We start from the raw sequence: 26,880 nt of genomic DNA, 5'->3' as shown, positions 1-26,880 counted from the left end.
TTGACGAATACCAACCTGTTGAACAAGCTGGCTTCCGGAGCGGATATTCCACCATCGACCACATCCACGCTGTCAAGCAACTGATGGAGAAATGTAGGGAATACAATCGGCCATTATGCTGCGCATTCGTCGACTATGAGAAGGCGTTTGACAGCATCGAGCACTGGGCCGTGTTCCAGTCTCTCCATCGTTGCAACATCGACAAGCGATACATTGACACGCTCCGGGAGTTATATGGATCCGCCACTATGCAGGTGCGCATGCATAACCTTACCAGCCCCGTTCAGATTAAACGGGGTGTTCGCCAAGGAGACACCCTCTCACCCAAGCTCTTCACAAATGTACTGGAAGATGTAATGAAAACTCTTAACTGGGATGAGAGAGGAGTCAACATAAATGGCAGACGCTTGTCGCACCTGCGGTTTGCTGATGACATCATCATTCTGGCTGAAGACGTTTCGGATCTACAGTGTATGCTCGCAGAACTGCATGAAGCATCCCTGAAGGTTGGCCTGAGGATGAATATGTCCAAGACTAAGGTCATGTCCAGCATTCCCACCGAAGTTTCCAACATTACTGTTGGAAACCATAAACTGGAGGTGGTGAATGAATACACTTACCTTGGACATTGTTTATCCTTTGGCCGAGAATCCCAGGTCAAAGAGATCACGAGGCGTATTCAACTGGGATGGGCCGCCTTTTCAAAACTTGATGATGTCCTGAAGTCTAAGATCCCACAATGCCTGAAGACCAAGGTGTTTAACCAATGTGTCTTACCCACACTAACATACGGTGCCGAAACATGGACGCTGACCAAGGAAACTGTGCACCGAATTAGAGTTGCACAGAGAGCTATGGAGCGAGCCATGTTAGGCATTTCGCTTAGAGACCGTATTCCCAACGTGGTGATCCGCAAAAAGACCAAAGTGTTCGACGTCGGTATGCGGGTCGCCGAACTAAAATGGGAGTGGGCGGGACACTTGGCTCGTCGGGAGGACGGAAGGTGGACAAAGGCGGTCACAGAATGGTGGCCTAGAGACGGACGAAGAGCGGTTGGCAGACCACCTGCTAGATGGTCCGATGACATCTGCAAGGTTGCAGGGAAGCAGTGGATCAGAGTGGCACAGGACCGGAAGAATTGGCGTACAAATAAGGAGGCCTATACCCAACAGTGGGCGATAGAAGGCTGATGATGATGATGATGATGATGATGACACTGCAGATGACAGGACATTATGTGCAGATAGTCCCGCACTATTGCCCGTGTGTCGCAACGATAGCCATCGCTAGCCCGAACTACCAATTGGAAATGCCCGATTTAACATACGTAGCTAGCTAGACCTACGGGCAAACGAAACAGCCATTCATTATTCCGTCTCTGGCTTTTCATTAGCGTTGAATCGAAACTTTTCGCTTTGATTTTCAGCTGAAATTTTCGCTAACCGAAAGCGAAGAACGAAAATAGGGTGATGTTTTCTTATTATCATCTCGGTGGCCTTATCTTTCGGACGAATGCTACTATTTTCCCTGACCCAAATTTCATATCTTTTGCGGACGCACAACCCATCCTAGAATATCCCTTTTACGAGTGTCGTCGGCCGCACGGGTGGAGATATCTAGAAGTAGGTGCCTCTGTCTACTACCTACTTGTATGTACCTCGCTCGACCCTCCTCCGAGGCATCCATCCACCTGCTGCAGCAAAAAAAACCCGTCTAGACTCGCCACATTAACCCGTCTTGTAGCTGCACCAAAGTGAAATAAAGAAAATTCGCGTTATTGTCGACCTTGCTCTGAAGCAATAAACGCGAGAACTCTCATTCGATACGAGGGGGTTAATAATGCCGCAGGGGTGTGAGCATTCTGGGAATACCCGGTACTGTTATGCCGATGCCGATGCCGGTGGGAACAGGTGCAGCCCTCGTTCGCTCTCAATGAAAACTTTACGCTCGATCTTATTAAACTTTTATAGAAACATAACATAATAAAATAACTCATCCTGAGTTGCATTGTGACAGGCAAGTGGGACGGTCGGGTCCGCCGGGCGCTCCCGGCCCCAACACGTGTTGGCCGCTGGCCCTTGCGCATAAAAATCCTTTGTTTCGCGTTGCCTTTTGTTAATAAGTAACCGTTGTACGAAAGCGCCTGAGTCTTTATAAGTTATTAAGTGATGTCTTATTTATTGATAAAGTTTTGGAATGTGTATACTAGAGTATAACATTACCTAATGTCTTGCCTTGTACCAATAGTCATCTAAATAAAGTGTGTGGTTTTAGTGTGTGAGTGAAGTGTATAAGTAATTATAGTGTGACGCAGCCCCTTTAAAGGCTTGACAGAAATTCGCCATCCGCCACCATCATACCCTAAAGTGGCTAAAGCAACAATCATCGCGAGAATCTGGTGAGAGAATTCCAATCCCAATCTAGAGACCGGCTGACGCTGCCTCAGTTTTACCAACTATACGCACCACCGTAGTTTGACGATCTAAACCTTAAGACACCTGACATAAGGCAATCATCATACTTTATCATCCTTCCAAATGCTCCATTTGAAATTAAAAGCCTTTTCTCTCAATTTCCTGAACGAGAGTGGCGGTTACTTCAACTAAGAAAAACGTGGTGATTAATGCATATTTTTAATAGGGTCACAAGAATACATATTATTATTGCTTTAATACTTATCCATATAGCAAGGTATCTCCAAATGTATTTATGTGTATTTACCTTTAGTCAACAACAAAAAAGCTCAAATTTCTTTGTTGCATGAACAGTGTACCTAATATCTGTTATATTTAGAAAAGGATTAAAAGTAGGTAATATTAAAACCAGTCCGTATCCAAAAAAAAAACTAGCACGGCGCCTCCACCATCCAGCAAATATCAACGAAAAATTTTAAACTTTAGTTAGTAAATTAAAATATCCCCAATTTATTCATTGCATGAACACTAACGCAGGTATCCTATTATACAAACACGTGCAGGGTTTAGGACCATAAAAACTAATATTTTTCCCACAGCAAACGTAATTCTTAAAAATAAGCTCTCTTTCAACCCAGAATATTTTCTTTACAAAAACCCCGGCAGTAGACCCATTGCGCTAAAAGAAACAGAACATCTGCAAGCCATAAAATAGACCCCGAAACAATGGGGTTAAAGTAGACAAAGCCAAAGTTGGTTAAAAAAATCCCACATTGAAACAACGATACTTTGAAATAGAAAATAACAAAAACGTTATAGAAAGAAACTGTACCCCTAAAACAATAGCTCACCGAATAGTTTAATGGAATTCTTTAAAGTATTTTTTGACCACTTGGTATATTATGGAGAGATGTAGCTGTCTACATTAACGAACGCTATTCAAGGGAAACTGAAAAACGAACACAGGATAAAATACAATAAAATAATTATAGCAACTATAGTTAATATGCAACCGCTGCCTACATATGAACCAGCAAGAACTGAATAATAAATAGAAGTAAACAATCAATTTATTTTCAATCAATTATCACCACCATTCGAAGACGCACAAACACAGAATAAGTATCATCAATCCCGTAAACTACCCAGCCAGAAGCCACAGACGCAAGGCATAGGAACGCTAGAGGAATCTACATCCACATAACTGCAGTATCAGACATAGGAACACATCAGGCATCAGCACAGGACCACTGCAGCATCAGCACAGGACAACATCAGCAACAGCAAGGACCACTGCATCATCAGCACAGGACAACATCAGCAACAGCACAGGACCACTGCATCATCAGCACAGGACACCTGCAGCATCAGCACAGGACCACTGCAGCATCAGCACAGGACAACATCAGCAACAGCAAGGATCACTGCATCATCAGCACAGGACAACATCAGCAATAGCACAGGACCACTGCTGCATCAGCACAGGACCACCACAGCATCAGCACAGGACAACATCAGCAACAACACAGGACCACTACTGCATCAGCACAGGACCTCTGCACCATCAACAGAAGACCACTGCAGCATCAGCACAGGATCACTGCATCATCAGCACAGGACAACATCAGCAACAGCACAGGACCACTGCATCATCAGCACAGGACACCTGCAGCATCAGCACAGGACCACTGCAGCATCAGCACAGGACAACATCAGCAACAGCACAGGACCACTGCATCATCAGCACAGGACACCTGCAGCATCAGCACAGGACCACTGCAGCATCAGCACAGGACAACATCAGCAACAGCAAGGATCACTGCATCATCAGCACAGGACAACATCAGCAATAGCACAGGACCACTGCTGCATCAGCACAGGACCACCACAGCATCAGCACAGGACAACATCAGCAACAACACAGGACCACTACTGCATCAGCACAGGACCTCTGCACCATCAACAGAAGACCACTGCTGCATCAGCACAGGACCACTGCAGCATCAGCACAGGACCACTGCAGCATCAGCACAGGACAACATCAGCAACAGCACAGGACAACATCAGCAATAGCACAGGACTACTGCTGCATCAGCACAGGACCACTGCAGCATCAGCACAGGACCACTGCAGCATCAGCACAGGACCACTGCAGCATCAGCACAGGACCACTGCAGCATCAGCACAGGACAACATCAGCAATAGCACAGGACCACTGCTGCATCAGCACAGGACCACCACAGCATCAGCACAGGACAACATCAGCAACAACACAGGACCACTACTGCATCAGCACAGGACCTCTGCACCATCAACAGAAGACCACTGCAGCATCAGCACAGGACCACTGCAGCGTCAGCACAGGACAACATCAGCAACAGCACAGGATTACTGCTGCATCAGCACAGGACACCTGCAGCATCAGCACAGGACCACTGCGAGCCACGAATAAGCCACAGATGGCCACAGATACGCTCTCCAAAAACCTTATTCCTTACCTATACCTACTCTTCCAATATTGGCTTTTTAGGGTGCATACTCGGTCGATTATATTCACTTTCCTTACCTATCCTTGAGCGTGTGTTCCCCCTCCCTTAAAAATATTCTGTGCTACCCAGTGGGCCTGGCGTATCCAGGATGCAGGGTAAAACCTGGCTGGGATAGTGCAATTCAATCAATCAATCAATCAATCATCCGTAGTACTACGTTGAGCAAATATTATTCGTGCATGTAGCTGTATTCGTTAGAGATTCCGAGAATTTCAGGTTTTCAGTGCTTACGCAGGCGTAGCTATCTGTGTCTGTTTACCCAGTACAATCAAACATCTCAAACATTTGCTTTCAAAGCTAATTTTAGTCGTGACAAAATAATCGAGTTTGCGTACATCCAGCAATCCAATTTGCGTGTACTTTCAGGTATTAGTAAATTGGTGGTTTTATGCTTATTTTATTGTCTAGACTGTATTCTCGTGGGGGTATCTAGGCGGCGGTAGGAAATTGAGTTAGCGTCGTTGTGTGTCAGACCGTGGAGGCTTTGTGCGCGGACACTGACACTGTCTGGCGTCCAGGCACGCTATGCAGGCTACCTAGAGTACCTAGTGTTCACAAAGCGTACATAGGGAGCTCACAGTATCGGTATCCCTGGTTTGAGGGTTCTTCAAAGCTGGGAACATTGACGACCGCTGATTCAATATGAGTACTGCTCTTCCCAGATGCACTTCCTATATGTCCTCTCTTATATGTCGATAGTAAATAACATGGTTATTTACAAAACTGATGTCATAGCTAGTTTGGTGCTAAGTATAGCTTGAATTGCTATTTTTGTTCAGCAAACAGTGTGACCGAATGATTATCGGCGGCGTCCATTGACAGTCATAGTTATAATGTGCGAGTCGTGAGTGTAGTTGTTACCGATATCCGTAGTCATAAGTGTGCTAATGTAGTTGATCAATAATGTGAACTATAAGCTGAAGGAGTACTGCTACTTGGATGATCTAATCATTCTATACATGTGTTGTCTTTATTTATAGGTCTTTCACAAATTGCTTTTGTCACGAACGATATTGATTTGTATGTTAACTAGGTATATTAGTTATTTTAGTTAGTTAGCTATTAGCTTTGCAGTGTTTTATACTTTGTCAAGACAATTCTATCAATACTTTCAAAGTATTGCTTAGGTACTGGCAAAATATATGGTTGAGTTTAGGTAGAGCATCTATTAAATTACATATTTATCTACTACAATTATGCCTAGAGTTGCATAGCCCCCGCACATTAGACCGAAACCCTAGGCACACACGGAGCCATGCAATATAATGGCTTATTTTACATGCTACCAATTAATATGTGTCTACTATACTAATGGTAAAACTTTTACGTTAATTACCTGTAGCTAAATGACGGCAGCGCAACTATTCCGAGTTTCTGTAGTTTCAGCTTTTAATTCGTACCTACGTGTATTTGGATTAATTAAAAACGAGATTGTTTTATTTATTTAATCCTTTATTACACAAATATATAAATGAGTGTACAAAGGGTGGACTTAATGCTAAAAGCATTTTCTACCAGTCAACCCACAGGAAGTACAGGAGAAACTATGTTAAAGGTGTGCAAAAAGTAATAAGAAAGAAATCGCAATGTCACTCAATAATTATTTTATAATCATTGTTTTATATGAAATAACTACAGTTAATTGCAGTTAATAATGTAGATAAAATCCCCTATGCGGTGGTCACCTGCCTTTTCTTTAACATTCCTAAAGCGCGTGATAGGTTAAGTAAATATGTACTAAGTACTCATAAATTCACATTCACATACACGTGGTAAGTCTATCTGCAACATCGTCGTATGTATGTATTTCTTTATGATGGCACCGTTAGAGCACGTGCTAAGATATAAAAAAAAAAACAAATAAAATATTAAATAGTAAAAATATATTTAAGTACATTCATAGTTATATAAATAAGCTTAAAAGATGATATTTTTATAAGGCAAAAGGCGCACTAGTTTTGTTTATTTTAGTTGTTATGAAATGTATGATATCACTGTTGAACCCATGTTTACGTTTAAGGTTTAAGCCTTTGGGGATTTGGAGTGATACGATATTATGGTACGCCTTAGCAAATATTTTTTTGCAACTAACTCCAAAGTAAAATTATTGACTACCAAAGATAGGCTTTCATCAGAAGTGCAGTTATTTATAATTATTATTTCGAGAACATATACATGCCAGTGATATATGTTTATCGGGAATCTGGTGTACTTAATCTAATCACAGTTTTACAGTGGATACGAATATTTACTCCATGTTGTATCCACTCAACTAAGACTTGGTATTTTTTGTGACCTACAATTCGTGTTCGTTATCTAATGTAATCGAAATACATAATCTTAATCTCACATCCTGTCATTCATTTTTGAAGAAGTGTACTTATTAAACTCTCCTATAGCCCCTACGGAATCAATGTGCTCGTTTAACGACTTAGCAACAAAAGTGGGACCATAAATACGCTATTACGCTACTGATATTGCCTTGCATTTTCAAACACAGCCAATTAAAATAGTAACTGAATCAAACTTAAACAACGTCGAGTGCAACAACGTATTCACCTATTCTTGTACTCCAAACCCTGGCTTCATTTGTGGACTGTTTCTCAATGAAATCCCTATGGGACATCTTGGAGGTGCTGGTAAAGGTTAAAATAGTCATAGTAAGTAAAGATATAGATCGCGAGCCGCCGCGTGCCTGGAGGGTTACTCTATACTGACGAAAAAATAAAGAATGATAGCTGTTGTTCGATCTTCACGCTTAATTCTACGTGTTAATATTATAGTCGTGGTAGTGCTTGAAACTTGGTTTTTGGTTATATAGAGTGACCCCGCTGAATGCGGTTTGCCTTGCAGCCGAGAATGTGGATTTGTCGATCATAGTAAGAGTAAAATAACCGGAATACATTATTGGCTGATTTCATTGTAGTATATACAGGTTTTTTGCTGTAAAGGTGTTAAGTTTAAGATGAGTATACATTTTGCAAGATTTAGATGTGTACAACTCTCTTGGAATCCTGACAGATCCACAATCATAAGCTAAAAGAATAACCCAAACCGACGAGGAAAAAGATCGTAAAAGTATTAGCGAATATGCCAGCGTCAGTATCCGAAATCACAGCCATAAATATTGAATGTAATACCCAAGATAGTAACGGAATTGGTGATTCTTACCTCTTTTTTTTCGGAATTACCCCGAACCCCGAGAGGGTATAAATTTAGAGACTGCTTTTATGCGATGGGCCGTTGACTTCGTAATATCCAATTTAGGCTTCCAGAGTATTGCTGTAAACATTGTTAATGTAATGATGCTCTACATGATTACTAGGTATATTGACTGTAAAGAAAAATCTATCAATATCAGCTTTTTACGTCTAGAAGTATGTCACTTAATCTTTATAATGATGTTTGCAACTCGATAGCTTTGTCCCAATATTCAGCAATCAATTTCGCAGCTCTTTGGCACACCTTCAAATTGGAAAGACGACACCATAACCAGTGTTTATTGAAAGAAAGCCTTGCCTTCTTTTATTTTGTTTTTTTTGTTCCACTTATAGAGTATTTTTATCCAACAAGATATACCTACAGAAAACAATATACTTATCTACTACGTATACCTGAGTGGTCTGAAGTGGCGGAGGATCGCGATCGTTGGACCAAATATAAGGAGGCCTTTGCCCAGCAGTGGGACACAAATAAGGCTATTTTAAAAAAAACGTATACAGACAGAGTGACATAAAAGGTTATCGCTAGCCTTGAGTTAGTCCCGAGTCCCGACTTGACGCTCTGTACAGCATCCAGAGCGTCAAATAGGCACCAGCTCAGCATGGCTTTGGGCAATGAAGGCCATAGCGCTGGTTTTCAGGTAGTGCTGGTGAAGGGACATTCATACTTATGTGCATTTCCCGTTGGTTACAATTGAAATCAAATCAAATCACTTAAAACGGTATTCTCTTGCGTGCAGTTCCCTAGTAGTTGTACTTATTTGTTTTTTTTTCTAAAATAGTGTAAAGTTTTTTTTTGCACTACCATACAATTTGCTCCCTGTACCTCCTGCAGGTTGACTGGTAGAAAATGCTTTTAGCATTAAGTCCACCTGATTGTACATAATTACTTCTATATATTGTGAAATAAAAGAATAAATAATAATAATAACCATAACCAATAGTGATTAACCTGTATTGTATTATTTGTCTCCAGCAACTGAAAGATGAGCTCGGCGAGGTGGTGGCGGAGCTGGAGGCGCTGGACGGGCAGGACGAGTGCAAGCAGAGCAGCAAGGCCAAGCAGATGAGCATCGGCCGGAAGAAATTCAACATGGACCCCAAGAAAGGTGAGCTAATTTTACACATAGAAGTAACTAGCTGGTCCCGCGAGCTTCGCTTCGCCTTAAAAAGTTTTCCCTTGGGAAATTCGCAATAAAAAGTAGCGTATGTGTTAATCGAAAGTGTCAGCTAACTCCATACCAAATTTAATTACAATTGGTTCAGCCGTTTTGATGTGAAGAAGTAACTAACATACTCATAAACATTTATAAAATGATTTTACCCGACTGTTGGTAGTTAGGACGGTGTGTATTTTTGGAAAGCAGAAGAAAAGACTGATGAAAAAAAAAACACCATGCATCAGTTTTTGGTTAAAGAAATAGAGTTACTGCAAAATAAATGAGTTCTCGAAAAGGTTTTCATGAGGAAAAAGTTACGTGGGGTAGAAATAGCGACAGCGGAGTTCTTTTTCCCACGATTAGATCAGATAGAACAAATAACGCGCAAATTATGATAGCAATAAACCAGACAAAATAATTCGGGATTCCTGTCTTGAATATTGTGACATACTGTCTATAATAATGACTGTACTTATTTCACTGTCGTTGTCGTTATAGACACATTTAGTTCACCAATTTCCGTTCTGACCATAACAGGTATTACCTACTGGATTGGATATGTCAACTCGAATTGACGAGGGGTTGTATACGGTATTGTTGTAGGGTATCTGGGTCCATTTCGTATTGGACAACTAAAAAACTGTGGATGTAAGGCACAAACTACCCACTTGAAATCAGTCCCACTCATTGCATCGTGTGCAAAAAAGGAAAGAAACCTTTTTCATTGCTTCGACAGCCTTCGGTTTTTTCCGATGCGTCAGTAAAGGCGCGTGATTTCACGCAGTGATTTGGTTATGGTTGTTGTTACGTCTAAACAAAACTTTCGATAATCATTTACCGATTATGAACAGTTAATTTAATATGTTTTTAGTTGTTAAGTACTTATCAAAACCTACTTGGACAAAAATGGAAGCAATGCATTTTGCTCCGAAGCCCTAACTTTTTGCTTGTTACGATTGTTTGTGTCGTACTCGCGAGCAGGTGTTCCGTTCTCACGGACGAGCGGCGTACTCAGCAAATTGTTGTCCTGCCCACAGTCACCTGCCTCGGAATACCGACATAAATTATCTAGGAGCGGAATGTGCACCGGCCTGAAATGCCAGTGGGGGGTCACTATGGAAATCGATCGTTCGAACTAAAGCTAACAACGACTCTATGTAGAAAGAAAGATAACACTTTTATGTAGCACTGCACACTATATATATGTCGCAGGCAACTGGTTTAATCTCCTGTTTGATTGAACCACTAGCCCGTTCATTGGATGGCGCTGTTCAGTTGTATGACTAAAGGACAACTCGTCAAGTCGTTGATTGTAACGTTCGACGTCTTGACTGAACGTCATTCAGCGAGGTCGTTGAATGGGATATAGTATAGCAACTTTGTAATGTCTGGTTAGGGTGAACATCACCAGACAAGAGTCAACAAAAAGACTATGTTACAAATAGGGCGTGCAAAACCGGAAGGTTTTCAAAACCGGTTTTGAATTTTCGGTTTTCAGCCTCAAAACCGGTTAACCGGTTTTTCACCGGTTTTGATTTTACTTATATATTTTTTGTCATACAGTACTAATTATACAAGGGACCCATATTCTTAGATAGAGATATCCACAAAACATACGAATAAAACATTTTTTATGATATACTTATCTGTTTTTAATCAACCATATGACAAATTAATAATTTAGTGAACAGGAAAAAAAGTTAAATAAGAATTATCATAGTACTTACTGTTATCACATCTACAAAAAGTGTGTGGCACCTTAATGGTGTTTTTATATCGTTCTGTTATCATCAATAATTGTATATTTTAAACATACAGGCAGATTTTGAAAAAAAAAACATTTATCGTCTGATTCTTACGACCACTCTATAGTAGCAGTAAGATGATAAATGTTTTTTTGATGTATTACAGATTTGTTATCAACGCAACGAAAGAAAGCCTAACTCATTGATGGACACGACTGCATTTGATTTGAAGTCCTCAACACTTCATGAAAAAATTCCATAACGTCGAATGCAGTCCCCGCACTTGGCCTAATTATATTTTCAACAACGGTCAATGCAGTCCTGTTTTACCCAGAGTTTGTATGAAGACCACCTTGTTGAGCTTTATTGGGCAAGATTTCAACGTTATAATTATGTGCACCCAGAGTACCTTTTTTTCACACAGCAATAAGTTTTCATACAGCAAAAAGTGTGAACTCACACGTCGTGTTTGCTTTACTGCGCCTAGGCAGAGTGCCGGCATGTGCACCAGAAAATCGTCACTCAATTTCCATACAATATTTTAATGCTTTTTTATGAGTTTCACCATTAATCTAGTGTCCATCAGTGTGCCAACCGATATACAAATTCTTTTATTTTTAGAGTTTATGGGTTCAGCTTCTAATGTATGTAAAAAAGTATATAAAAATACGATCAAAACCGGTGAAAACCCGGTTTTCGGTTTTGAACTCTTAAAACCGGTTATGAAAAACCGTGAAATATTGTCCGGTTAACCGGTTTTCGGAAAAACCGGTTAACCGGTTTTGCACGCCCTAGTTACAAAGCTCTTATCTCACAAATAAACTAAATAATAACAATAAACGTACCTTCATATTGTTGTTCATAATTATCCAGTTTCGCCACTTTTTTTCTTTGAAACTATCCGCCCGCGGCGTAATAATAGGTAAATCCATGTTGTCACACTATTTTAACACAAATAACGCACTTTAAAGCTAATTTATTTGCAAAAAACTAACAATATAGGTGCTTTTTGTGTCAGCTGTTAGCTGTTAGACGCCATATTTGTTTTATTCACCACCTGACTGATTTTAAGTCAGCTAACTATTTGGACGTTTTGTGACGCTTGTACAATCAACGTTCGGCCTAGTCATACAACTGAACAGCGCCATCCAATGAACGGGCTAGTGGTTCAATCAAACAGGAGATTAAACCAGTTGCCTGCGACATATACACAGAAATACAATTTAAACACAAATAAAAGGAATACCTAGCATGGCCAGTCTGTGTTGCATCAGCTCACCGCCAAAAACCACCCGATCTCAGCATAAATGCTACACGTACAGGAATGTACCTGCAGCTTCAGCCCTTTACGTGATTGACGGAAACAAATCTCGCTATATTAAGATTATTAAATTAAGAGTATCGATTGCATAGATTGACAGCTCTTGTACTTTATATTTCTGTAGTGACCCCCCTGGAACGCCAGCAGTGATGGCCATTGCTCACCTCCGCTGAATATCGAATTAGTCCACAGATCAGATAGCATCAGATAGCGACAATTATGGCGATCAATCTTAGATTGGAGAATTTAATAATGTTTCATAGATAAAATTGATTCAAGCTGTAGATTGGCAGGTTAGTTCTTAGGGGTAAGATACCGTAATAATGATTAAGACAAAATTAGTTTAGTGAGCTCATATAACTATAAAAGTAACACTTCCTATAATAAACCCGGTAGAAAAGGAAAGACACTTACACAATATTCAGTCCTTGAGGAACAGAAGCGAGTTGACAGAGTCCCATAAAGTCTCGTTATATGACGGTAGCATATTTGATAAAACATATCTATTTGTAGTGCCAACGTATTCTCCTCATAAAGAATAATACTTATAGAGGAAACACGTAGGAAAATACGTGTTTACTGACGCATTGGATATGTTTACTATCTCAGTTTTTGTTAAATCCATTGCACCTGCTGTTATTCGGATTGTTATGCAGCAATTTTTTTACCTTCTGCTACAGTGTCGCAAGCCAAAAATGTCCCCTGCAAAATTTGCAAGCTTGTTTTCTGGCGAAATCAGACATGACAGAAAATTCTTATGAAAGTAGAGAGAAAACTGTAGCATTCATTTGTTTTCGAGGGAATGTGGAGCAAAACAACTTGTGATGTGACGTTGTCGTGTCCCAATTTAGTACTATTGTTGCAGAAGTGCAAAGTACTGAAACCATTTTAAGTGCCACTGTGAAGTCACAAGGATATTGGGTGGTAGTAAAACATTAGCTTATTAATCACATAATACTCTTCTTATAAATGATGATATAAAAATATAATAATGCTACCGAGTGTGTCGCAAAAAAATTAATTGATTGTTTTTGCCAAAAAATATCACAAAATTTAAGCGCCAGCGGCAGCGAGAAATATGAAGGGCTAACGGGACAAGAAGATCCGTAGCTTCAGGCCTAATTAGGTCGCGAGCTAGAGTGGTCTCCTAGTGCTCCTAGCTAGGCGTCCTAGCACTAGCCCGCTGTCCGGGATGCGGGCTAGACTCGAGCGCCATCCGGGACGACAACTACTTGAACTACCAGAAAATACTGCTTTCATACAATAACGAAATACACCTCAAGTTGGTTTTCGTACTTGGGCTTCGTTTTTTCTTTATCATCGCCAAATATTATGTTTTGGTTATTTATTATAATAGAAATCTCAGTGTGCAAAAATATAAGTATTTCCTTGTTTTTATACCTACCGACTGTTTGCATAATTTCAAACCTACTATCTCATTTTTAAACAAACCACGTAACAAACTTTATGTAGCAACATTTAAGGCGCCGTAAAATTAATTATCAGATAATCCGCTCGCGCCGAAATGAAAAATGTTACGCGAATTATAACGAAGAGCCGAGGAATTAAATCGAGACGCGATAACATGGCGATATTTCACGGGGAATTATTCTCGAGCTTGTCGTCTGAGATTTATCGCTGCTCTCGTGGCCCCCGGCTTACAGCGGGCATACATCACCTCGTTATGAACTCAGTAAGCCAGGCGTCTTTCAGAGGGTTACTCTATACTGACGAAAAACGAACGGACGAGAGTTGTCGTGCAATCGGCACGTTTAATACAACTAGATAGAGTCAAGGCTCCCGCAGCAGCGCTCCGAAATGTAGTTTTTCGTTATATAGAGTGACCCCTCTGGAGCCTTGTCGGATTACTCAAGCCTCATTATCCGAGGAAGTGGTGCCTATATTCGTCAGCACCACTTCTTGGGTACAAAAGGCCGTAGGGAGTCGACGGCGAACTGAATGTTCCGATTTCTTTCTCACACACTTTCGAATGCATGTCTAATTTCTATACTGATAGAAAGTCTAACGAATGCATATCAAATGGGAGTTGCATAATTCCTTGCGAATGCAATGGTTATGGTCATACATAATTCAAATGTGTATTACTTGCAGTACATATAGGTTCTTACCATCTTTAGGGCCCTTTCCTTGGGGAAATAATTTTACGATCCTCCCTATGGCAGCCTTACTATGTATGTTTTATGTTAAATTGCGTTCGCTTTTATGGACGGTCGTACCTATAAGCTATACCGCCCTCCATCTAAGCTTAGAGAGCACCAGCCACGATACATTATCGATAAAATAAGTGCTGATACAAAATGTATTTACGCTACTATACTATTTTGTAACCTTGGCTTGACTTCTATGCGTTTGACGTCAATAACGAAGTGAAGGCACTATAGCTTCTGTCTAGCCACTGACGTAAAAACAAATGACAAATGGGTCCCATCACGATCCCGTCCGCCGACACTGCACTCATCTATCATCTATGCAACTGACATTTGCTAAACATGAAACAAGCTTATCTCGCCTTGCCCGGTGTACCTTAACCAGTCGTGTTAAAATATATTATTGGATGATATACTCGTAGATCAAACGAAACTAGTCCCACTAAGGTCATTGTCATTGACATGTGACATGTCTCACATCATTTACGTTATTTTGTACTTATTTTACTCCCAGCGTAATTTGAAATTCCTGTAGAAATTACGTCGTCAGTAATATAGTTGCTACCGTAACTGTAGTTCATATACGGTAAGCAATAAAGTTGATTAATAAAATGGTTTACACGGGCGCTCTACCTCTAGTACAAGTATACGTTAACCGTTGCCTATTGGGTCATTCGGTTAACCTTCAGGCGGGCTACATTCACCTAGAAAAGCAATTGAAAAATCGCTGGCGCGCTCCTAGTATCCTTTCCGCCCACTCGCACACGCTTCAGGGGTATACTGTGTGGGAGTCTCCACAGTTAGGTAGCTATTCCACCAATGACTTGCAGCTTTGCGGTGCGAGAGATAAACGTGCACCAATAGCATCACGGGATTTAGCTTCGCTCGCTCAGCTATTGGTGGATATATTCCATGGATAAGTAAGCCGCATGGTAGCGTGGGCGTCCCTTTTACGAGTTTCTGAAGTAGATTAAAACCTCTCTCGCTCAAGTGGAGCCTTTATTTGTGACGTAATCGCAGCGGTGTAGGAGTTTGTTATGACGGCAGCGATTTCTTGCAGCAGTTTATTTTTGTAAAACAATAAGAGAGTCCAGTCCGCTGGACCGCTGACATTAGACTCAGGTACCGATAGTCGATATATGAGGAAAGACGAGGATAGAGGTTTGGCGCTCCTAGGGAGAGGCCCATGTGCAGATAACGAACTGATAATGATGGTGAATAAAATAACATCAATGTAAAAAGATATGATAGTAGAAAAGGTTAGATAAGACTGAAACATGGAAAACGCTATATCGAAAAAGCCTATCATTCGAAAGCAAGTAAATTCACGTTGCTAAATAAAGCAAATACAAGTGCTCACTCCGAGTACTAAGGCTTTCCTTTAGTGCAAAAGCTTCCTTCATTCATAATAAAGTATTCAGCTAAATGTGTGCGGCGGCCTAAATTGCGTCTGTGAGTGCAGGGGGTCACTCCTTCTGACTAAATACGAGGTTCCGAAGTGCTGCTGCGCAAGCCACGACTCTATCTCGTTGTATTAAACGTGCTGATTGCACGACAGGTCTTGTCCATTTGTTTTTCGTCAGTATAGAGTAACCCTCCTGAGCTCGCAACTTTCTGTAGCGGCCTCTTTTATCACATGCAGGTATCAAGTGTCGTTTAAAACTATAACGAGTGTATGTAGAGAAACACTAGGTATGTTTTGTAGTGTTTAGAAAGCGAAGGTGAAGTCTCAGTGTCCAGAAATGGATTGAGTATTGGCTAGAGGTGTCCGGATGTCTGACTTATTGGAGTTATCTTTGCCTTGAATTTTTATCTCACTGGGAGATATCTGCTCTGGTCTAGCTAGTAGCTATTTTATCTAGTTTGTAATGTAAAAACAAAAACTGTTTGATGAGTGGTGAGGGAGTAGAACTAAGGCGTAAAAAATACGCGAATATCAATTATATATTCCGAAAATGCGTCAGTATAACTTTGGATTTTTTCTCTACAGTATCCTCCTGTCTAGAGTTACAGAACAGGTGCAGTTAATTCCCTGTCCCCGGTAGCGACAGAGACCTACATTCGCAGACCGCTTAGCGACATGACTCTTTGTCGCGGGAATTTACTAGCCGCATTGTTTAAACCTCCAGAGGCTGGCTGCTGCAATAAACTGTTAATGGATGGGCCAGTATTTCACTGTTGAACAGCTGTATTACTGGGCCTAGTAGACGAACTTGTGTTGGACACTCTCTGGCTAGTTTTGGTAGGAAGTAGCAGTGGATAGTGATCTATTTTGTTAAGTTATGCATTTCATATTCATAGAGATTTTTAAAACTTGCCTCAGAAAATGCTGTTTTGAAGAGCAGTGGTGGTTTAAAAAATAAGATCTTGACATTGCAATTTATTCAAGCTTAGGAAGGGAGTTTCAAAGGTTCCATTCGAGAGAGCCAGGTGCAGGTTACTCCCCCACAGTAGGATAGAATAGAATGTCTTGTGAAACATAAATATAACACATAACTATAATTCTAAAAATGTATCATCAAGTAGAAAAGACGAAAGCTACCTCTCCATATTCAATGAATACACTCATATGTATATTAAATAATTTTAATATGAGCAGTCATACATACCGGCGCCGCCTCGTCGACAATTTCCCCGGCATGCCCACATGAAAGCCAGGGGTCACTCACCGGCTTCAGTCCATTCAGGAATCCGTGTTCCGTACTGCCATTAGAATAAAACACACATTAGCACAGAAATAAATTAATTTTCCTGTTTTTAATTTCGTTTCAAACTCGCCAGACAGAACTTAATTACGTTTGACTCAACTAAAACTTTGTGAGAACCGTATTGTTCCAAGTATATTTATATTTATATTTAATTTATAATTAAATCGCATTCGCCTCAGACTCTGTTCATAAGCTCGAGCCATGTTAACTTTCAACTTTTAATTACTCATTAAAAAGCAATCATTACTTATTATTAGACTGATTCCATCCGTAACTTCCTGTAAACTTACACCTGTGTATCGCATATCGCGAGAATGGCCTGCTCCAACGTTTCCTTCCAGTTATAAAGACTGTTGACTGATAATGAAATGGGTCACTTTTCACCTTTGTACCTTAATAGCCTGTTTCACGATATCTGGATAAGGGCTACCTGTGGGGTAAAAGACATGTTGTCCCTCTATAAAACATAATTACAGAGATGTCTTTTAACCCACAGGTAGCCATTATCCAGACACGGTGAAACAGGCCATAAGTCTGTTGTAATCTCAACTCAATCTGTCCCCATACACACGCCAACAAGTCTCCTGACTAAACGGCACCCCCTTTCTTTTCCAGGCATAGAGTACCTCTACGAGAACGGCCTTCTCCAGCGGACGCCTGAGGACGTAGCTCAATTCCTGCACAAGGGCGAGGGGCTGAGCAAGACGGCCATAGGCGACTACCTCGGCGAGCGCTCCGACTTCAACGAAGCGGTGCTGAAGGCGTTCGTGGAGCTGCACGACTTCACGGATCTGATACTGGTGCAGGCGCTGAGGTGAGAGGAATTGTAGTAATGGAGAAGGCGGGTCAGCTCGGCTTTTTGATTTAACACCTTTAGTTTTAACAAAAACTGACAGGACGTTACTTCTTCACATATTTTACGGATCGACTGAAGAAGTTTTAGTTTTGTAGTCTAAATAAATAGCTAGATATAGTAATTAGTTCGAAAAAGTTGTAATAAATACGTTTTTCAAAATATAGTTTTCCCCTTTTGCACAAAACTTACCTAGTTGAAGTAAGGGGTCACATACTGTCTTTATACAATAGATACATGTCTTTGCTAAACGCATTTCAGTATATCCATATTTGGACAACGACGCTGTGTTTGCCTGGCGTCCACGCCTAATATCGCCTTTGTCTCAGAATAATCGAATTACTCGAAGTCACACTCGATTAGCTTGATGTCATGTCTGCACAGCGAGCTACATAATGCATAATAAACCGATACTAAAGGTGCAAATTGGTGGCGGAGGACATGAGGTTTCAGCAGACGGTTTCTCTAGACGTGTTGCAACGTCACTACTGGAATCTATGGTATTCATAGCGACCAAATCTGCCGTAACTTATATGGAACTGAGAGATATTTGACAGGCAAGCGACGCTGTTTAGTGATTGTTAATTTTTATTGACTGTGTCGGTGGTGGTATGGTAGCAGTAGTGACGTCACTTCGTCTGCTATAACCGTATGTCCAACGTCGCCAAATGGCACCTTTATAAGCAAACGCAGAAACTATAGTTAGCCCAAGTAAACAGTAGTGCTATGATGTCAGTGCATAATAAAAGATCATTCTGTCATTCGCTACGGATCACGGCTCGGACGCATAAATCTAGACCAGGAGGGTTATTCTATACTGACGAAAAATTTACGAACAAGAGCTGACTTATAATGTCTGTTAATACAAAGAGATAGAGTCGTGGCTCGCACAGCATCGCTCCGAAACTTCGTTTTTCGTCATGTGGAGTGACCCCACTAGCTCACTGCCATTTAGTTTTTACGATGGCTCCGTCATATAAACGTCTCGTATGCAATTTCATTTTATCTACTTGGCAGCGGAGCGTAAAAATATGAATACAAAGGAGGCGTGTGATTCTGTACTGTACATTATTTGCTTTGTAATTTCAACTTGGCAGATAGTTGTTGCAGTCTTTTTTAGGAGTTCATGTAGGTAGTGCAATGCAAGCTTTTGGTCTACTATAAAAATTTAAAGCGCGTATGTTCTATAGAAAGCGCTTCGCTCCTATTGAAAAGGGATATGATGAGGGACGAACTTTATTAATTTAAATGAACTTTTTCTTTGGTATGCAGTGGAGCGGTTAGTTTTAGCTGAAAGTTGTGCTTTGATGATTATTAATCCTGACTTATTCATTCATGTTTCCTGTATGTGTACAGTAAAATGAGTCACTATTAACACTTTCAATGGCAAACATATTTGTTCAGAACAGAATTGAAAGTATTGCTCATGCAAAGCAAAATGTTGAAACCTACTATGTAGTGTGTTGTTTAAAGGAAAACATATTTTATAATATGACTAAAGGTATGAAGGTTTCACACAAGTACCATTTTAATGAGACACCTCATTAAAACAAATCACACACCCACGTTTTCTTTAGCACATTCAGCCAACTACTTGAGCGCTCAAAATAAGACATGACATTATTGTAGAGTGGGAGTATAAGGTCTCGCTTGTGGGTCATCTATCTTGACCTTTCCTTTAGATTTGGATTTAAATCATCATTAGTAATGTTTAAGAGTGAGAAATACGACCAAACCGTGATGTAATAATTATCATCCAACAATAGTCCAATATGGACAAAGGTGTTTCTCTAGGGGCGTCATAGATATAGCCATGGTGTATCATTTTGCTACCAACAAGTACTAACTCTCTGAACCTCCTGCGGGTTGATTGGCAGAAAATACCTTTAGCCTTTAGTCTACTTTAGTCGATTATACATTCTTACTGTTGTAAACTGTGCAATTAAAGTATCTATAAAATAAATAAACGGTTGAACGGTTGTCGATATCTATAAAATAAAGAAAGGTTGCCTGGTAGAGATTGCTTTATATATAGCAATAAGACCGCCTTTTTGTACTATTTTAGAAATAAGTTATGAAATTGTAATGTTTTTTTAATGGTGCAAAATAACTATTCTATTCTATAAACTAACCCCCATCCCTCCCAATTCCAGACAATTCCTCTGGTCCTTCCGCCTACCCGGAGAAGCTCAAAAAATCGACCGAATGATGGAGTGCTTCGCCCAGCGCTACTGCCAGCTCAACCCGGACATCTTCACCAATGCGGACACGTGCTACGTGCTCAGCTTCGCCATCATCATGTTGAACACGTCCTTACACAATCCGAGTGTGAAGGACAAGCCCACGCCGGAGCAGTTTGTGGCCATGAACAGGGGGATCAATAATGGGGGCGATCTGCCGCAGGAGCTGCTCTTGGTGAGTTTTTATTAATTCTTACTTATAGTATTTATTTTCAATCGATGCGGAGATGCAGGACGCGGAGATGACGTGGTCCGAGGTAAAGCTCGCTGCCGTCGACAGACAGAGATGGAGAACCGTTGTGTCTGCCCTTTGCCCCACGGGGGGGTCATAGGACGCCAAGAAGAAGAAGAAGAAGTATTTATTTTAAGAGGCTGACTGACAACAGTCGTGATTCGTGCCTTTGGAATTTATCGGCGACCGAAAAAGCATCTCCAATTACATTTATAAGTAGGTACGTATATACTTTTGTACCTAGTCGGACTTACAAACTGTATGTACATTCTTAGTTAAGCAAGTAGTTTCACAAGGTACAAAAGTGCAACATATCGGCTTTGAATTTACAAAAGTTCTAACATCTTCGGTATGACTGCCTGAGACATCCTGTAAGTACTTACACTTTTTTCTTTCGTCATTGTGTACACTCTACATCTACATACCTACCTAATCAAAATAGTTATAATTAACATTCCTGTACACATCGTATCTACGTCTTAACTCTCAATAAAATTTGAAATTTGTTACCAAAACCGATACATCAAGCATACTCCTTTTAAATATACAAGGAGGCTATCCGTGCCCGTAAAAGGTCTTCACAAGACCATTCCCGCACATTATGTAAATAGCTGGAACAGACTATGAATAACATTGGATTTGCTTTGCTTTCGCCCGCGAACAGATTAGATTTATCGGCTATCAAAAGGCTCACTTTGTCTTCGATTACATTTGCTAGTGAAGCGTTAAAGTGTTGCTTCGACGCTTCTAGAGCTCCGACAAAGCTAACTTTGCAAAGGGTCAAACATGTTTTTAACTTTGCAACTGGTAAAAGATGGCAGATTTTTTATTATTTTACTGGTAGCCTTACATGAATTAAAATGCGTGAGAGAGAGAGAGAGAGAGAGAGAGAAGATAATTGTACATAATTACTTTTGTATATTGTGCAATGAAGAATAAATAAATAAATAAATAAAATAATTGTTGCCCTAATAAACTTTCTTTGGTGTTAGCATTTGTTTTTGTTGCAAAGTTTGCACTGTCGGACTCTATCCTCAATAGCCGTAGTGTTTTAGTGGTCGTGACTTTCTTTACATTATGTAACAGATAAATGTTAAATAAACTTGTAATTAGATGAATTGCAGCAATTTATGGAGGCCTATCCAAGTAATTAAGCTTTCGACTAATCAAACAAATTGTTTCCAATTTCTTGAAGACTTTCTATGTAAAATTATCAGGCATTGGCAAGATTAGGAAAAGTAATTGTCAGTAATAGTAAATTAGTTATACAAATAAACAATATTACTATAAAATTAAGAATAAGTCAGAGGCCTTCGGGCAGCATGAAAACATCTGACAGTCGGGTTGCCCACTTACCCGACAACTCTCTCAGCATAAGCTTGCTTGTGTTGGGGTCCACCAACCCGCACTAGGCCAGCGTGGTGGACTAGGCCTAAACCCTTCCTTCATTGGAAGGAGACCCGTGCCCCAGCAGTGGGGACGTGTTGGGTCTTGATGATGATAAGAATAATAATGATCTATTTAGGTAATAAGTATGATTAACACTATTAACAAAATCACAAGCTTAACCAATATAAACCATGTATTCTTTAAAAAATACATTTAGGTATGTATAAAATCAAAAACAACTATTAGTCCTAAATTGCCCTTTGTGTCTTTCATGACCTTATAGAAGGTAACTGAATATATTTTATTATATCATATGTCGTATTCCAGTAAAGCGAGAGAAACGTATTATCCACATTTAGTACTGATAACCTAATGCTATTTATAAACCAGATTCCTCTGCGCCTCATTCATAACTTTTCAAGAACTATTGCGATGACTTTGGTAGAGAAAAGAGCTGTAATTACAATCTATTCATCATCATCAATAATCGCCTACTTCTGAAATTGCTCAAAAGTTGTTGTCTAGATGAAATCGATAAAAGCACAATGTGCAATAAGTGTAATAATAAATTATGTGTAACTAAGTATTTCAAAATACATAATGACCTTGCTCCTAGTGACCAAATAATAGATATTCTATCGTAGATTAGATAGATAGCTATCTATAATCTTACCGAATCAAATGATACATGAAATATCTGATTGTAAGAGATCGTTATAATGTGAAGATGTAGAAATAATGGAATAAGAACCTTGATTGCTTATAATGACATTCATAACATAATAAAGTCGTAGTTATCACTGGCCCGATGGTCTCACAACAAAACAGAGTCATCATTAGTTATCACAAGTTGCTCGCGACGTAATATTGTCTACAATTAATGCGCAGTGTTGTGTATTATTTATTTTAAATATTGTGTTTACTATTTCCTCATTTAGGTAAGTATGTGTTATCTTAAAAAACAATGTAGTAAAAAGTGACCATAATAATATTATTTATTTAAGATGACATGAAGAAGACATGTTTACAAAAATACTCTGTACGTAGTAGGCATAAATTGTAAATTATCAGTAGGTAATCAATAGTCTTTTTATGTATAATATAATAAGGAAGGAAAAACAAAAATGGACGTGGAAATGAATGCTATTCATTTCCAATCCTCTATATTTATGTGTGCTTATCTAGGCCTATAAACCCTTCCTTCATTTTCAAGGAGACCCGCAGTGAGGACGTGATGGGTCATCATGATGACGATATTTATGTGTTTGTGCGTGAAATCAATAAACCTATCTTTCTCATATGATATTTTATCTTTATTTGCAGTCATTATACGAGTCTATAAAGACGGAGCCGTTCAAGATCCCCGAGGACGACGGCAACGACCTCATGCACACGTTCTTCAACCCCGACAAGGAGGGCTGGCTGTGGAAGCAGGGCGGCAGGTACGCACCACCACTGTTCATGACTGTTCTTAGCGTACCTCCATGGTTATATCCTAATAAAAACCTACCGAGTAGAGTGGGGAGACAGTGTCCTCAGCCGAGCACTTTCATAGGTCGAGGATCGGCCGAGGATACTGTCTCGCCCATGTGCTACTACTCGGTAGGTGTAATCCTTTATTAGCACGAGGCTCAAGACACACACTGCAGTCGTGACATGAGTAAGCGACGCAAGACTTTTGTCACGTCTTTTCGCATGGGTATTGCGCCCCTCTAATACGGGGAGTCACTCTAGCTAGCCTATGATATACTAGTTATATACTGTACTTTAAAATGTTGGTTTACTATTGCGTTAACCATAGCTCTATCTCGTAGCTTTACGTACCATATTTTGATACGCTAATGGCGTGTAATCGTGCGAAAACTATTCGTTAACATCTGTGGAACTGTGGACGGCCTTTTCTTATATTTTATGCAATATTTATGCAATATTTGTGCAATTATTTTTTGCTTACGTGAAAATTTAGCAAGACGCAAGGTATACACTTTAGCTAAAATAAAAAGTAAAGTCAGCGTCTGTGCTATGTCAATAACTTGAAACAAGGACTATTTGTACAGTTTTGTATCTCCATTTACCTACAATAGGGTGTCGAATGTGCGTGGAATATTAATCTTTACGGTCGTGCGTGACCGAATGTTTCTGTGTCATCGTTACGCTTCTTTTAGTTTTGCGTAGCGGAGCTATTTGCACGCTATTTAGGAACATACAGTCATACGTTTTGTTTAATTAGTACGCCATAATTTCATATGCATATTAATTTATTCATTGCGGGGGTAGTGACCGCTTGTTTATTATATTGTTTGGTTGGTCGACCACCCGCCGGTAAAATTGGTCCAACTCAATAGAAATAATTATTTACCATTTTGCAATAAATTGTAACACTCGACTCGTAGAATTGAGTTCCAGGTTTTCCTAGAACACTCATGCTAAAGGATCCGGTTTCAATCTCTAGAATTATTAAAATATCATGTACTGACGTGGTTTTTTTCTCGTACAATTGCAGATACAAGTCGTGGAAGAGACGGTGGTTCATCCTGAACGACAACTGCCTGTACTACTTCGAGTACACGACGGACAAGGAGCCGCGGGGGATCATCCCGCTAGAGAACATCTCCGTATGTATTCACTTTATTTACGCCGAGGCCCCATTGGTGCGTTGTGCTGCGTTTCGTCGCGGTGTCCCAGACATATTAAAAAATATGGCAGTGACGACGTAAACAATATTGTTACATATTCACAAAAGATTAGGCCTAAAACCTGCAAACATATGTGGCGCGATCACATTTGCCGTTTACTTTCATTTGTACCGTTCCGGTTCATTAATTGAACCATGTACAATATGACGCGTACATGACGCATTGTGAGGCCTTGGCGTATAGTTATTTATCAAGTAGGAGTTGAGTGAACAGAGTTTCGTGTAGTCTAACCCAGCTGACTAGCTAATCCTTTCACCACGGTGCCCAACCTATAGACCCTTTAGTGATTCGTGATTGTCACCGACACATTCACATCACGCTGAGTTGCGAGAGAGAGACTGACATACGTCTAGATTGTCCGTCTGTATACTATTATTCTGTTTGTAGCAATAGATTTAATTCCGACATTAGCTTAAAGTTTATTTGTGCAAATCAGTGTACCATTAAAGTTCCTATTAAACAGTGAAAAACAGTGAAAAAATAATTTTACTCCTCAGATATCTTCATCTGACTATTCAAAAATTATCCCTCAGAGATTCTACATTCCTAAAAAGACAAATCTAACCCATGTCCGTGCACATTCCAGGTGCGCCCGGCCAGCGACCGGCAGCGGCCGCACTGCCTCGAGCTGTACGCGAGCGGCGGCGCTGACCTCATCAAGGCGTGCAAGACCGACTCCGAGGGCAAGGTGGTGGAGGGGAAACACACTGTCTACAGGTAATGTACCACTATAGTCGTCTATACCTACAGAATAGTGTACAGAGGTAAAAGCTGCCATTGACCTTTGTGCCTTGCCTACCACAGAGATCACCAACCTGACTGACAGGGTCGCTACTGTGTCCACGGGATACAGAGATAAAAGCAGTCAATGACCTTTGTGCCTATTACCTGATCTAACTACGTCGCTGACCCTGTCCTGTACCACGAAACACAGCACTTACGCCGGAATGTCACAAAAGTGAAAAAATCATAAAAAGCGATCGATTAATTTTGACGTTAACATAATACTAGGAGGGTGACCGTTTTTATCCTTAGCAATAGAAGTATGCAGAGCAAGGCTATTCAATGCTCACGCTAATTTTACGTGTGTTGTCGCTGGATTGATCGAAATATTGCGATAAAATACCAAAGTTAGGTTATGTTCTTCTAATAGTTTAATTTGTCATTTCCAGAATGTCAGCGGCAACGGTAGAAGAGCGAGACGAGTGGATCGAGTGTCTCCGTCGCTCCATCAGCCACAATCCCTTCTACGACATGCTCGCGCAGCGCAAGAAGAAGGCACAGCACAGCGTGCATTCCAACTCGCACTAAAACGTTCTATGGTGTTCTAAAACCTTCCAGAGTCTTCTAGAAACTTCCAGAACTCGTCACAAGACACATCCACCGATGATGTGACGGATAATACAAGAATGCAGAAAATAACACGTAGTGAGTGCTATTTTGATATTAAGCCGTGTAAAGACTAGATTAGAACTACTTTAGTGCATAATGGTCTACTGAATTGTAAATGCAAAAGAGTATTTTTGTACGAAACGTCAATACTCACTGATTTCAGTCTCGTTTTGTATGGCAAAGTTATTAGACAGTCGTTGTTAAGATCGTGATAATGATTAGTCCTTAAAACTTGTTACATATTAAAATGTACCTACAACATCTGTATGGAAATCTATAATTAGACATCATCTATACGGATTGATAGATTCGGTATGCTTACTACAGGTTTTATAGTTTAGCAAATGGAAAAAAAATACTTTTTCTTCATTTTCTGCGAAAAGTTTCACGATAGTTTCCGCTAGAGGCGCCACTTTGTATGCGAGAAAACAAAAACTTTCACAGTTTATGAAAAGTATAAAAACTAGTACTAAACGTAGGTCAAATCCATGAATTGACAACTTAAATGATGTATTAAAGTGTCTTATGAAAATCTACTATTTCGTAGTACTTACAAGACTATCCTTTGATTATCCTTTTATTGGTATGCAATATACCGAAGAAAATCTGTAAGGTCAGGACAGGACAACAAATATAACCTTTACGTCCATAGTTTTAAGAGTCATCATTGATTTTACTATAAGAGCTTTATTTTCTGTTATGAAATATTCAACTCATGTGAACATACAGAATGCTAATGATGCTATTGAGCGAAATTATTAAATAATATTATGAGAATAAAATACCTGCTGC

The 26,880-nt window shown here is 40.0% G+C and overlaps 1 protein-coding gene across 1 annotated transcript; it reads left to right on the top strand.

Annotated features, from left to right (window-relative positions):
- The first annotated feature begins 1,839 nt into the window (after positions 1-1,839).
- LOC105386628 (cytohesin-1) lies at positions 1,840-26,865 on the top strand. Its single transcript, XM_048626862.1, has 8 exons — positions 1,840-1,852; positions 9,129-9,293; positions 17,902-18,100; positions 20,293-20,554; positions 23,324-23,442; positions 24,504-24,615; positions 25,283-25,413; positions 25,869-26,865. The coding sequence occupies exons 1-8, from the start codon at positions 1,840-1,842 to the stop codon at positions 26,005-26,007; spliced, it is 1,140 nt and encodes a 379-aa protein (XP_048482819.1). The 3' UTR covers positions 26,008-26,865.
- The last annotated feature ends 15 nt before the right edge of the window (positions 26,866-26,880 follow it).

Source organism: Plutella xylostella, chromosome 17 (genome assembly GCF_932276165.1).
Source record: "Plutella xylostella chromosome 17, ilPluXylo3.1, whole genome shotgun sequence".
Lineage (NCBI taxonomy): Eukaryota > Metazoa > Arthropoda > Insecta > Lepidoptera > Plutellidae > Plutella > Plutella xylostella.
Note: the sequence above shows the minus strand (reverse complement) of the source record. Positions and strands in the feature narration are given on the sequence as shown.